The 14,973-nt window shown below is 39.0% G+C and overlaps 1 protein-coding gene across 2 annotated transcripts in view; it reads left to right on the plus strand.

The window, feature by feature from the left end:
* Positions 1-14,973, plus strand: part of TBC1D8 (TBC1 domain family member 8) — a 48,444-nt gene that overhangs the window by 16,601 nt on the left and 16,870 nt on the right. For both annotated transcript variants that reach the window (XM_069005758.1, XM_069005764.1), the window contains exons 3-6: positions 1,208-1,326; positions 2,664-2,892; positions 6,560-6,800; positions 14,095-14,302. In XM_069005758.1, coding sequence (XP_068861859.1) covers positions 1,208-1,326; positions 2,664-2,892; positions 6,560-6,800; positions 14,095-14,302 — 797 coding nt within the window. The remainder of the gene's footprint in view (positions 1-1,207; positions 1,327-2,663; positions 2,893-6,559; positions 6,801-14,094; positions 14,303-14,973) is intronic.

Consider the following 14,973-nt stretch of genomic DNA (forward strand, 5'->3'; position numbering starts at 1 on the left):
TAATTTTAACCTTGATTAATGGTATTTAAGAAGTTCCATTACAAGACTTTCCTGTCAGGGAAGTTAAAGCTTGGAAGGTTTCCCTGCCAGTTGGCATTCTGCATGGAAAACAGAGCAGGAACAAGTGGGAAATCCTTACCTAAATTTATCTTTTTTTGTTGTTGTGAGGCAACATGATGCATCACTAATGTACACACAAAACAAATCTTGAGATAATGGGTCTTCTGTTTGGGATTAATTTTATTATTATATTCATGTGTGATTTGTATGTCTCTTACATACAGCTATTTCTCTTCTTTCTTCCACAAGCAAGGCACTAAGAGAAGCAACTATTACTGCCTTTACTTTTTTATCTATAATGTCTGATTACTGACCAGTAAGGTCTGGAGGGCCCAGATTTTCCCTTGATAGCCCTGTATGGTGCCCGTCTTGCTAGGACTTTTCTATCATCATATCATGCAGAGACAATTCCGTTTCAAGAAGAAAGAGCCAAAGCAAATTGATATTGAGTGAAATATTATTTCTGGAGTTAGTGTGAACACATTACATTTAAAGAACCAGCAAACCCCTCAAATCTTTAGAGAAAGAAGCTTTAAAGATTTGAAAAGCTGTATTAGCAAAAGATTTCTGTTTGCTTTATTTCTTCCCCAAACTAGAAATGTGCTCTTGCAAACCCTTTAGGTGTTGCTGAACCAAAATCTTTTTCGGGTACTTTATATAGAGAGCTTTGTATTCCTCTCCAAGGGTGTGCACATATGTGTGTGAGGGGGTTGTGTGCATGTGTGTGTTGAGGGAGGGAGAAAGGAAGATCAGGGACTTTTGGGAGCAGGGCATAAATCTAAGGTTTCCAGTGGCCGCTTGTGGAACGTCATGTCAGAATAAGCTGCAGTCTAGCAGCTCAGGATGAAGTTTTGCTGGTTTTTCTGCTTTGACTTTTAATGCAGCATTTGCTGGCTGAGAGCATTTGAGAAGATAAAACTAAAACCACTAAAACTAATTCTCTGAAACAATGAGGTTTTTGTTTTTCTCTAACTATACTGCTATGAACAAGACCTTTTTGACCTGTTTGCTACTAAGAATTCTGAGGTTGAAAGTTCAGTTTCTCATAATGAATTTATGAAATAGTGCATTTTATTACTTTTTTTCCCCTTCCTTTTGATTTTATTTAGTAGGATTAGTTTCAATATACTATTTTTTGCTTTTCTAGGTGCCACTGCAGAGGAAATAAACCAACACTGGGAATGGCTGGAACAAAACTTGCTCCATACTTTGTCTGTGTTTGACAATAAAGAAGATATTGTTAGTTTTGTCAAAGGGAAAGTGAAGGTAAGGAAACTGTCTCACTTTCACCCTCCCCTGCCTGATTACATGTGATTTACTAGAAGAATGTCATGAAGTTGTTGTCATTCATCCTTGGTTTTGACCGTCTAATCATTACTGGTTTTCTATGTGGCTCTTGCACCTGATGTGGCCAGCACATGAAGCTGCTGGCTTACCACAGGGTTGGAGAAGTGAGCATCCTTTTGGAAAGTTAAAGAATTTTAAAAGTAAAGGAAATTTGTGACTATAAATCAGATTAAAAATAACAATGGCATGTGGGGAGTATCTTAGAAAGCCTGGTGTCCTGAGCTCTTCTTTTAATGAAATAGATCCTCTAAGAGGAGCTTGGTGATGGCTGGTGGGGGTGTGAATTCCCTAGTGGCTGCTGTACCTCAGGTCGTGCTACAAGCTTTTCCTTGGTAAGAGTTTTAGTGGGATGCTCTTCTCCCCACAGCCTCTTTTCCAGTTTGGAAATTTTGTGGGAACATAATGCTTTTGGTGAATTTCAGCCTTGCTGCTGTGAGCTTTGTGGGCTCTTAATCGGGGGAAGAAGAGAACAAAAACAAAACCCCACTGTACAAATCCTGGTTTTTATCCTGCTTTCTTTAAAAAAAGGCATTTTGTTTTAAGTACACTGAAATACCAAATACAGTTAATCTCTCTTGTTAACACAGTGACAGCCTGTTACCTAGCACAACACATACTTAAAATTCTTCAGGTTTCATTAGTTAATGTTAAGTCCAGGTTTTGGACCCTTGCACCTGCTGTAGACTTTTAGCATATTAGGACCGCTTGGTAATTGCAAATTATACCAGGTGCTGTAACATAAGGATTATTTGTCTGCATGGTGCAATGCATACTTAACTCCTTTGTTGTAATACCACTGTTAAAAATCTGAAATCTTAATTATATTTATGTAGATGTTCTTGAAACCATGTTTGTAATGGTTCCAAGCATGTCTCAAGTTACTGACACATCTGACTGCATTGCTTCTTCATAGGTAAATAGTACTGGTCAGTATACACAACTTTTACTCTACTTTTGCTCTGTATATACAAAATAAGAGCAATCATAAGCCATAGTGAAAGTGTAGAGATATGGTTCTGGCAGACTCATTGAAAAAACTATATGTAAGGAAAAGAAGGGAGCTTTGGGAGCTTTCAAAATGTATGAGAGATGCAAGCACCAGAGAAATTTCCACATTCGTGAAAATTGCAAATTGACTGGAATTTCTCTGTAAGAAAGTGTTGCATTATTAAAATTTGAATGGGTAGCTTGTAGCAACTTGCCTGAGTGTGAGTGCCATAGCTTTATCCTGATATATGGTCTTGTTCCTGACTCAGGCACTGATTGCAGAGGAAACGAGCAGCAAGCTCGCTGAGCAGGAGGAAGACCCCGAGAAGTTCCGAGAAGCCCTGGTGAAATTTGAATCCAGATTTAATTTTCCTGAAGCAGAGAAGTTGATCACCTATTATTCCTGTTGCTGTTGGAAAGGAAAAGTTCCTCGGCAAGGCTGGCTTTATTTGAGCATCAATCATCTCTGTTTTTATTCCTTCTTCCTGGGCAAAGAATGTAAGTGTAAATGTGTAAGAAATCTTATGCTGGGGAGAGATATAAATATAAGTACAGTTAAAAACAAGAATAGCCAGGATTGTTATAAAAAGCCTACTTCACCTCTGAAATTTAGTTTCTGAGTTTTTAGTTGTTCAGGTGAAAAATTGTTTAATTTAGTTTTCACTTCAGCCTTTGTATTTTAATATAAATCCAGTAATAAAAACGACACTGCAAGAGCAAACAGACATAGATGTTATCTGGTTTTTCTTTTTGGTGTAGTGAAGCAACCTTAAGATGTAGCAGATCTTCTACAAGTTCTAAAATAGAGACTTTTAGTGCTGAAAATGGTGAGTAAGGGATGGGTCCCTCCCAGAGGCAGGGAAGCACAGTCACCACATTGCTGTGGGGTGGTAGGGGCAGCCTAGGGATGTCTGAGTCAAGCTGCTTGCCTGAAGATAGACCAGGAAACATAAAAGGAATGTGCCCTGGAGCACCAGGTGAAAATTCAGAGCTTTTAAGGAAAAACAACAGCGATCTAGGGATTTGTTTGTGTTTCTGAATAGCAGTGGAGTAAGGTCTGAAGAAGTGTGTCCTGGGGCTTGTTAGACTTTTAGATGGTTCAACAAGTTCTAAGGATTTGGTTGTGGTGTTCCTCTGCAGAGAAAGAATTGTGTGAATGAAAAGCCTGTTGGAATAGATGCTAGAAGGTAAAAATGAAAGTAACAGACATAAAATGGTAAAAAATAATGTAGCCATTTAAACTCTATACCATTTCTCTGTTTAGTAAAATTGTGCATAAACCTCTAGCCTTTTAAGGCCTGCTCATCCTGCTAAAACTTAAACGAGGTTAGCAATAGAAACCTATACTGCTGTAAATATAGCAATATTTGTCAGTTACAACAATTAGGAAAACTTTGCCATATTCCATCTGGATTTAATATTTAGATCTAGCTGTAGGTTTAAAATGAAGTGCATCTTAAGAAACATAGTAGCTTGTAATTTCTAAGACTGAAAACATACAAAGACATGCTTAGAGCTGGAGGTCCTTTCTTCCCTTATATTATTTCACCCCAATTATTTTGTCATATCAGCAAAAGGTGGAAGAGTTATATTTGAAATGCAGGTAAGTTTGTTATTCACCATAAAAACAAAAGTTGAGTTTTGTTGGGAAGAGTAGAATGGAATTTCTTGGTACATATCAGATATGTGCGCTCTTGTTTAATCTCCTTGTTTTCTGGTTAGTATTAAATAATATCCTTTGTCAATCATTTCTTCTTATTATCATTGCAGGTTTTCTCTCATTAAATCTGAGATAGCCAATCGGCCAAAGCACACAAAGCAAAAATGATACTTATTAATGATAGATAACAGAGGAAGGAGGAGGGAGAGAGAAAAACCCTTTATATTGTTCCAAAAATTCTGTTTATGCAATGTCACAGATTGTTAAATGATAATGGAAGTATAATATCATGCTGTATTGTTTAAGAAGAGATTTCTTCTCATATATTTAATAATATTCATTTATGAAAATAAAAAAAAAGCCCCAGCAAACAATTACATGTTTGCAACTTTTTATTTTGACCATGGAAAATAAATACACTGTTCATTCACCAATGTAGTCAGTTGCATTGCCTGTGTATTCCCATACATTTGCATAGAAATGTGAGAAAACCCCCTGAAATTTCTTTTGGTTAAGCAAACTTCCCTAGCTTAGTGGGAAGCAGCAAATATACTGAAATTATTCTCACTTCCTTGATTGTGATGAAGCAGATTACTTCTGTTTCTAGGCTAGTGTTTTGTCATGTTTATGAAATATTTGTGTTACAGGGAGTAATCCAGATTTAATATCGTTCTGGTTGTTACTATTTGAGAAGCCAATGCTGATTACATGCAGAACAAGTGATTCTTGTTTTTTTCTGGTAGCAATCACAAATTAAATCTGGTTAAATCTGGTCTTGAAAATATTGCTAAGGAATCACATTTATTGTATTCTTCAATACTGCACAGAGAAAAAACCCAATATATGAGTTGCAATAAAATTAGTTCTCAATTGTGTTTTACCTCTATAAAAATCCCCCCAAACTGTAGAATGAAATCTCTTGATAGGCAAAGTGTTAAGTCTTCTGCTTCTGGCAAGTCTTTTCCCTTCTTCTTGTTTCATTTTGTGTTGAAGTGACCTGGAATGCAATATTAGAACCTGTTTTCAACCTCTCATAAAATTAATTTACAGCTTATGTGAATATAAACCCCATGGAAAATTTTTTACAGGACAAGTCCCCTTTTAACTAAGCCTCGAAGTATTTGTAGGATTTCAGAGGCTTAGATCGTCAGATAGCTTGAAACAGCGTGCCAAGGTTTCTGCACAATTTTTAATTAAATCTGTGTTTTTCTTAAACTTTGAAGACTTTGTACCTTTTATCAGTGGCTTGGGTCCCGTACAGGCTGTGGTGCTTTTCCTATCACCAACACTGTAGAGCCTGTGTGTCTCTGACCTGCCTGAACAGCAGTGCTGTTGCTATGACGTTATTTAATCTTTCTTCCCTTGGCTGGGCTGGTACAGATGATTTTATGACCATTTGCAACAGTCTGTGCATGTTGGTGCAGCTGTACTTTATTTAAGTAAGAAAAAATGTAATCTGCAAATAAGCTTGACAGCTGTGGTTCATGTAGTACAGAAAACTTGCTGAGGGTAGCTCCTTAGGTAATTAATGATCATGGATAAGTGTCATATATATATGACAATGTTTGTTATTACTGCCTTTTTATTGCTTTATTGGCATCAGGAGACCAGCTAGGGATGTTAGGGGGTGTAGTCTTGATGTTATTGGCACAGAGAAGTCTGGGAAGCTTCCAACAGTTGTTAAGAAGAAATTGAATCTATTTTATAGTCCTTTCCAGCCCAATTTCTACCCAGAGATTTGTGTGAGAGGCAAGTAACATCCTGCAATAGTTATCTAAAGTAAGCTGATTCTGTTTGCCACTTGTATTTATATAATTCAACAGCTTTAAGTATAGAGAACAGTGTCCTACACTTCTTGTTCTCTATAAACAAGTCTGACTATAGTTAATGTTTAGGGCAAGATGTCCCTGTGCATCTTTCCAGTAGAAAGTAATGAAAATGGGAAGATTCCAATGCCTAGGCAGCTTTTTTAATGTCCTGTTATAGTAGTAAATACACTTTATAGCAGTCTCCATGTGCAAAAGCTTCCTTTTGGATGGGAGTTAGCTTTATTTTAAAAGCTAAAATAACTGTTCATATAATTGGTTTTTCACCTGCCTACAGTTTTGTTTCTAGGGGATTACAAAACCTTTCCCTCCTATCTTTGTGCTCTGGAGATGAACTGTTTCTTCTGGTAGTAAGGAAGCAGGCTGCAGAAATGACTTGTAAAGGAGTTAGGAGCACAGCATATGGCAGGTGTTCTGCAAAGGCACCACTCTGAAGTCTAGCATTTCTTGTGAAGATAGTTAAAATTGTAAGGGAGAGATTCTGAAAAAGACACATCTTTTGGAGTGGGTGAGATTGAATGCAGAGTCATAACATATTTCAGAATGTGCTTGGTCTTGCTTATAAAAATGTATCTCTCTCCTCTTTGGCTTGCATTTCATTCTGAATTTGATTGTTTCCCAAATCTGAAAAATGTAAGCAGAATTTCCCACCCACTTTTGCTCTTCTCTTGGATTGCAGTGAAACTTATCATTCCTTGGGTTGAAGTCCAGAAGCTGGAAAGAACCTCCAATGTCTTCATGACTGACACAGTTCGTGTCACTACAGCAAATAAAGAGCGTGACTTCTCCACGTTCCTCAATATTGCTGAGGCTTTCAGAATCATGGAGCAGCTGGCAGATGTGACACTCCGAAGGCTACTGGATAATGAAATCTTTGAACTGGATCCAGGCCTGCAGGATCCTACTCAGATTACCAAAAGGTAAAAAGCTGAACTGTTCTTATGAGCAGAGGTTTGATAGTGGGCTTCATGGTTTGGTGTGTTAGCTGGGTAAGATTTCAAACCTTTGTTTGATTTGGTGCCAGAGAGACTTCATAATGTATTATGGTATATCCAAAAGGTGCATTTTAACTTGAATGCAAGATACATTTTTCAACTTTATATTCTTCCCATAAACAAAACAAAGTTTCAAAAGTACTCTTCCCCATAGAAGGGAAGATTGCAGCAAGGGATACTTTCCATCTTCTGAAGAGCAGCATTATTTTCCTTATAATTTTGGTAATGTGTAGGTTTTCCTAGTGCCTTCAGTTCTCTGGAAATTTGATCATATCTGAAACATGGAATTCCCACTAGTGTGATTGCCACAGCCAACTTATCAAGCAGTTACAGGACTTAAAAAATACTCAGTTGTGATATGGCTATTTTCAGCTCTACCCCTTGCTTGCCCGAAATGCATCTCTGCATTCCTTTCCCACTACAGAAATGCATTCGGCTCTGGGGGAAGGATTGATGGCTGTTTCTCTGCTGGTAGCACAACACACAACTGTGTTTTATTTGCTGCTGTGAGAAAGGGGGAGGGAAGCTGTCCTCAGGAATTTTAGGTGGGCTGGATGGAATAGCCCAAACTGGAATTTGCCTGGGGCATCAAGGTTAAGGTACTGATTTAAAATACTTATTTTCTGAATGGGATGTGAGTGGAGTGGTTATCTCCTCTTGAATCATGCCCTTTCTTGCTCTTCCTTCCTCTCCCTCTGCCAGGGATACGAAGGGAATCGCCCAGGTGTTGCTTCCTGACTAAAACATAAGGAATGTATGGTATCATTTCCCAGAAAAGAGAGACCAGTAGCCATTTTATTGTTTCTGAGGGACATTTTTACAGTGGTGGTAGGCATACGTCTCAGCTAAACACTTTTGCAAAGTTTCATAATAGAGTTCAAAACAATAAAATGGACTTCCTCTGCAATTTCGTATGTACACACAGTAAGGAAAATCACTGATTTCATCCATGACGTTATCAAAGAATTTTCTTGAGGTAACACAGTGGTGAGCAACCATAAAAATCCTTGCAGGCATTTTTTTAATAGCCAGGGTTCCTTGGAATGCAAGAGCTACCATTGTTTTTACACTATATGTGTAACTGGTTGTTTTTAACATTGTAGGCTTTTGGCTCAAGAGATGTGGGGATATATACTTTAGCTAATGTAGAATATGGCTGTGGCAGGTTGTATCTCAGCCCCTTTCCATGCTTTACCATTTCACCCTACTCCTGCATTTGGGCTGAAAAGTTAGTTGCAAATAAAGAAATCCAGAGGAGGTGTCAAAAAAAACCTGGGGGGAGATGTTTCTCAGCATCTACCGGTTTTTGTCATTGTCACTTCCCAAAATAGTCTTTGAATTAGGGGTACTAACTGAATGTAAAGAAAGTAAAATTACAGTTGTAAAGAGAAATTGTATAAGCTTAGTAATATGCTATAATAAGGGGCTCTCAGGGAATCAACTTGTCAGTGCCTTGTGGCATTTTTGAAAAGTAGTGTGTCTATCAACAGTCAAGCAAGAGAAACGTTCCCACACATTTATTCAAATAGGTTTTCTCTCTCCTTCCCTCCAACTAAAGAAGGAAAAAACCCTTAAAGCTACAGAGGAGAAGGAATGACAAAAATATATTTACTGGAGATTTCCTCATCAAGATGTTCTCTCACCTGTGCTGTGACTTGGGATGGCAGAAATGAAAACGTGGAAGATGCCAAAATCCCATTTCCTCTGCATGAATTAGGTAGTGGTTGGATAAGTTGCTGTTTCTGGTGTCCTTTGTCCCACTTCAGCAACCACTTTGAAGTAAGGTGATTAAGCAAGACTGTAGTTTGAATAGTGGATAAACTGGTTTTTAGTGTTAACATGTTTTGGGGAGGATGTTGTACTTTTTTTGGTATATGAAGCTTTTGTTACTGCTTTTTTTCTTGAGGCCATTGTAGTACTATAAGAACAATTACTTTCCTCTCAACACGTTCTCTCTAATAATTGTCATTGTTAATTCTTGTATATGATTTGGAAGCAAATAATAATCTGTGAAAATGAAAGCAGACACACACAGCATTGGAACTATTCCAGCTCTGACAAGTTAATGAAGTTTCTGCAGATGGCTTTTGTTTGCAAGGCTTTCTTTTGTGAGAGGCTTGTTTCAATATCTTTATTTTTTTTAAAATTACATTTTCAGTGCTATCATGATCTGTATATTCTGCATTCTGAAAACCATAAACCTTTGCCGTTCCTGAGGCTCTTGGGGTCATCTTGCTGAGCAGTGGAGGGATGGGACTCAGAGAGTCTGTGGGATTAGGCCCACAGCCTGTGACACAAATTATGTCATGGCCAGAGTCAAAAAAAGTCAGTATGCAATTTTTTGTGCTGTTTAATAAAATCATAGGGCACAGAACAATGGATTACAAAGGGATTAATGGCAATTGAGATAATTGCCATAAAAAGCAAAGTACCTACAAATTTGGTACCTACAAATACCATTTCTTGCAGACATATGTATGTGCCATACAATTTTACTGGAATACATATGGTAACTACTTTTTCTTTTTTAAAAAGAAGGCTGCAACAGTCTCTCATTTCTCGTACTTCTAATTTCCATCTCTTACGGGATGCAAAAATACCCATTGCATTTCTCAAATATAGTGAGAAATTCTCCAGAGCAGAACCCACAATTTAAAAGCTTTAGTGCTGCTGTCAGTAAGGTTTCAAAAGTGTGATATGTTTTTCCAGGCCCTAACCACATCAGTTTCTTTTCTTCATGTTTAACTGTGAATTACCAGTGAGAATGACTTTGCTTCATGTGAAGGCAAAGAAGGTTGTTAACACTGATCTAAGCTTAATGGAAACTGTTTGAAGTATCCTGAGTCATAAATGTCACTTCAGTCTGAATTTATTCCTTCAGAGAGGGAATCTGAGAATGCTTTAAACCTTGAGCAACAAGGAGAATGTGGCTAGAAAGAACCTCCTTTTATTGCATTTCTGTGGCAAAAGGTAGGGTTTGGGTTATCTCTGTGTGATTGCCTAATGTGTTTTTAAGGATTTGCAGTAATGGGCATATCAGGATCTATGCCAGTACTTCACTGTTCTGTCATTTAGAAGTCTGAGGTCTAACTTGAATCTTTCGCAGTTTTTGAGTCTGTCACTTCTTGTTCTCCCCAGTACAGTTGAAGAGATTGGATGTGCTTTCTTTCTTTAGAGCAATCATTTGTGTATTTGGAGGTTGATGTGCATGTTCTTTCTCTTTTTTTTTAGGCTGCATTCCCAGGTTTTCTTATCAGTGCCGATTTTAGCCATTCTGGTCACTCTTCTCTGGACATTCGTCACTGATGCCATGTGGGGGCAGGCATGTGGTGGTGGGATATAGGATTGCCCCAGAAACATTGCCAGTGCTGACCAGGGCAAGAGCAGTGGGACTGTCTCTGCTGCAGTTCTGGGACTGCCATGCTGCATCTTGGTGGCCATGCACTTCTGCAGCCCAGCACAGTGTTCCTCTTCCTCTTGTGAGCAGGTGGCCATTGGCTCTTGTTCAGCTTTTGCTCCTGTGTAACCCCAAGGGATGGCTCCTGGTGGAGTTCATCTCCATGCTGCATTTGTGAAGCTTATGATGTACAGATGAAAATATTTGTAATGCTTTTTTCCCACAACATCCCTTAAATTTATGAATATAAATCTGAACCTGATCCTGTTCTTACATTCATTAGCCTCTACCAGCCTTGCATCAAGTGCAAGTTTACTAACAAGCTCTTGATCCATCACACAGAGTGCTGATGAAGACATTGAACAGAAGCTAATCTAGGACAGACTCCCAAGGAGGTCCTCTTGATACAACCTTCCAATTTACCAGGAAGCCCTGAAAGGCTGTGTTTTGAGGTACTCTTTTTCAACTGGCTTGGTACAACACTTTGTCACTTCTAGTTTTATTAGTTCCATGAGAGGATATATCAAGATTTCATAAATTTTGGCTAAAACATTTGTTGCAACTCCTTCATCTACAAGTCTAGTGTTCTGCTGTGTAAGGGAATGATGTTCAGTTTACATGTGTCCTGACAAGTCCATGTTGGCTCTTCTCAGATAACATCTCCTGGCTTGCTTATAAGAAGCCTTTCTTCCCACATAAATTTATCAGTTCTTCCAATAAACACGACATATATTGTTGAATGTGTTATTTCCAAAGTTTCTGACTTTCTGGAGTCTGAATAGCAAGAAGAATCTAGTAATCGGTCTCTTAAAGCAGGAGGTCAACAAGTCTGTTTAGATTTTAGATAGGCAACAAGTGACTCAGCAGAGCTAAAATCTTGCCAAGTTGGCTTCTGCTGGATTTAAAGTGCAGAAAAACATCTGACAGTGAGGACAGCTTTTAAAGTGTCCTGATGCTTTTAGGCATTTTGTTAGTCTTGCATGTGTTATTTCCTTTAATTTAAAACTCTTGGAAGGTAATGTCAGGGTCATGCACAAGGACTTATTGCAGTTCAGGCTTGCCGTTCACTTTGAAGTGCTGGAGTTGGAAGCAGTCCATGATCCCATAACATGCAAGTTGGGAGCTGCACTCAGAAGGAATTGCTGAGTTTTTTGAAAAGTAGGGTACAAGGCAGTTGCATTTTCTCACCTTTTATTCTTCTGATGCTTGTGTAAATACTCAAAACCCATTATTTTTACATAATGATAGCTTTCCTTTTTTTAGTTAACTACCACTCATATGCTGCATTTGCTTAAAAACCAAACTGACATGGAAATTGTTAAGCGAGAGTAAAAATTTTCAAACAGGTAGGGGTGCAGCTAAAAAGGTTGCATTTCTGTTTGGCATTGGAGGTATTGTGAAAGTCTAAATGGAAGCTGTGGGACTTGGTGACGTGGGCCATCTTTGTTGTATTATATTTAAACAATTGCCTGTCTCGTTTTAGGAGCTAAATTTGTCTGTTGGTTTTTTAGAGTTGCAGGGTTGGGGTTTTTTTTAACCAACTCTAATTTTGTTTGGCTGTGTTTATGAAGGGAAGCCTTTAAGCCCTAGAATTTGCTTGCTTAACAGGAAATACGTGTTCAATTTTGGAATAAAACCTCTTGTTTGAGCTCACAGTGGTACATTCTGGGATCCCTCCTCCAAGCAGGCTGGCCCATTTCAGCACTTGTTTCTGGGGCAGCCCTGGCTGTGGTGTGTTCTCTGTGGTGTCCCTGTGTGAGCCTGTGTGTGAGTCATGGGGGAACAGGCACTTCCAGGGATGTTGGGGTTGGCAGCCTTCCACAGGTACAGGGTGAGTGGGGGTGGATACAGTGCTGGTGAATTTACTTAGTTTCAGAATGTCATTTTTCTTCAGCTTAAAATCCTGTGGCTTGTTGTCACATGGAGCCCACAGCCCCAAGAAAGGCAGCAAAACCCTGAAAACTCAGAAGCTTCAGATTTTGGAGCATAGGAAACAGTCAGCGCTTAAATAACAGACAATGTGTGCGTCAATAGAGGTCCCACTCTTCTGTATAAAGCCTCTTTTCACATAAAGGTCGAGAAATCTTCACAACCAAGTAGATGCAGGGAGGCTCATACCTTTCAGCACAATAGCAGGAGAGCACAGCTCTACCAGACCTGACTGCAGATGCTATCAGCAGCATTCATCTGTGCTGTGCAGAAATGGAAAATATTTTAGTGGTGAGTTAACTAGGAGGCATATCCTGATCCAGCTTTGTCACAATAGCAGATCGCTGCAGGCACTTATCAGAGTTGCTCTCGCTGTGGAATTTTAGTGCAGGAGCAACCTTTTTGTCTTTCTTCACAAAGAGGGTTTCTCTTTGTTCTCTGTGAAAAAACAGGAGACTATTTGTCTGCTTTCTTTGGATAATATTAATAAGGAAGATAATGCTTGAGAAGCAAACAGAAGCTGAACACTGGTTGAGTGCATTCTGTCTTTTCTGTTGCTTGCAGATACAGATCCTCTCTTCTCAGGTCCCAGTTAGTTCTGGATTGTCTTTCTCCTTGTTTCACATGGCTATGTCTTTTACTATGGATTAAGCTAAACTAAAAAAAAAACTCAAACCCAAACAAACAATTGATTTACTTACTGAGGCAGTGGCTTCATTTGTCTCAACTTATATTTTAACAGCAGGGCTGGGGTAGAGGGAAGGTGTCTGCAGAAGAGGAGGGTGAAGGAAGGAGTGGAGAGGGGATTTACTGCACCAAGGTACCACTCCCTGTTATGCTTCAGCCCACGCTTTAAATTCTTTCAATGGCACAAAATCAAGATTTTTTTTTTTTGCTTTTTTTTTCCCTAACGTGAATCATGCTAGGAAAAATTTACTTGTAGTAAAGAAAATTATAGAATTTAAGCCCTAATGTTTCTGGAGCTGCTGTTGGTGAGCTAATAGCCATGTCCTGTTTATAATGTAATAGCATAGCTCTTTAAATTACTGCAGGCTTCTTCATTAAGAAAGGAGAAGAAAAATAAGTCTCCAACGCCAAGTCTGTATAACCATGTACTCAGTAATGAAAGTTTCATTTATTTAAACTTTTCTCTCCACATAAATGTGGATGGGTGGCTGGAAGGAGGCCAAGTTCAAACTGAATGTGGCTGGTGCTGTTATTCCCAACTGAGTCTGTAAGTGACCTGAAACTGTTTTGCATTTTGAAACTGTTCTGAGGGCTCTCTGAGGCTGATACCTCTGCAAGTCAAGGATTCCATCATGTAAATGTCACCATCATTAACACTTCTATTATTGAGCACTTTGGAAGTACTCATTGAGCAAATACATTACTTTTGGGTGCAGGTGCAAGTCCCTGGGGTGGTTGGTAATGCTACTGTGAAGGGAAACAAGGAACATCTAGCTAATCTCCCTTGCTCAATATATGTTCATTAGATGAAAGATTTAGTTATCTCCTGGGCACTGAAATTTGTAACTCTTTGAGTCTGTAAAGTCATACAGCAGCCATAGAAAATGCATGGTTAAATAATAATTAAAAAAAAACCCCAAACCACTGAAAGAGCTGATTAAAATTAGTGTCCTTTCCATTTCTAGTTACTGTACTAGTTGCTTTTGACCTTTTGTTAAACAAGCAGTTATTGATAATGTTTTTCTTTTAATGTATTTCAAAGTTGCTCGTTTCATTCTCTCTTCACATAGGCACTGGAGATTGCTGTGCATGGTGTTTTTATTCTGTATTCCTTGCTCTTGATGAGGTCAACACGAAAAGTGAACCTCACACTGTATGTTCTGGCTTTTGGGATCTTGTGATTCTTTCTTTCTGCTTTTTCTTAAGGGATCTTGAAGCCAGAGCACAGAATGAATTCTTTCGGGCCTTCTTCAGATTGCCCAGGAAGGAGAAGCTGCACGAAGTTACGGACTGTTCTCTCTGGACACCGTTTAATCGCTGTCACACAGCGGGGAGGATGTATACTTCAGACAGTTATATCTGTTTTGCCAGCAAAGAAAATGGCTGCTGCACTGTTATCATCCCACTTAGAGAGGTAGAGTTGTTTGTTTGTTTCATTTTGGGTCCTTATCTGCCTTTTTCTGCCCTAAGCCTCTGCTGCCACTTGACTTATCTGCAAAGCATCGTTTGATGAAAAAGAGTAGGATGCTTGTGTGTATCCTGCCTACAGGATTGTTGTACAGCTTGTTCTGGGACTCACTAGGGCCTGAGCTCCTGAAAATACGGGTGATTTAACACTATCCTCAAAGTGAAGTGTGGACAGGTAATGCAGCAGGACAAAACACTGCAAAAACAGAGTCTACTTGGCCCAGGACTTGGACAGGGCTCCCCTCCCATCTCCACAAACACGTACATTCAGCCTGATGTTGATGGAGACTGGCTCGGACCCATCTCAGCGATGCAAAAGCATTGTTGCCTGGGATCAATACAAGTGTTGAAGTCCTCCCTCCATAGACAACCTCTAACAAACCTGTGGATACTGTGTGAAGCTGTGGGGCAGAGAGAAAGATGGGATTTTATGGATGCAGTGATGATCTGACAAATTTCCATGAAATCAAGAGACAAATTTAAATGGAGGGAGAGCACAAGGGAAGGTGGTGGGAGTAGAACAGGAGAAGGAAGCTGTCAGGCTAACACCTGTGAATACAAGGCTGTTATGATCTCTTAATTAAAGCTTTCCTTTCATCCTCGACTAATAATAGAGTA

The sequence above is a fragment of the Aphelocoma coerulescens genome, chromosome 1, assembly GCF_041296385.1.
Source record: "Aphelocoma coerulescens isolate FSJ_1873_10779 chromosome 1, UR_Acoe_1.0, whole genome shotgun sequence".
Lineage (NCBI taxonomy): Eukaryota > Metazoa > Chordata > Aves > Passeriformes > Corvidae > Aphelocoma > Aphelocoma coerulescens.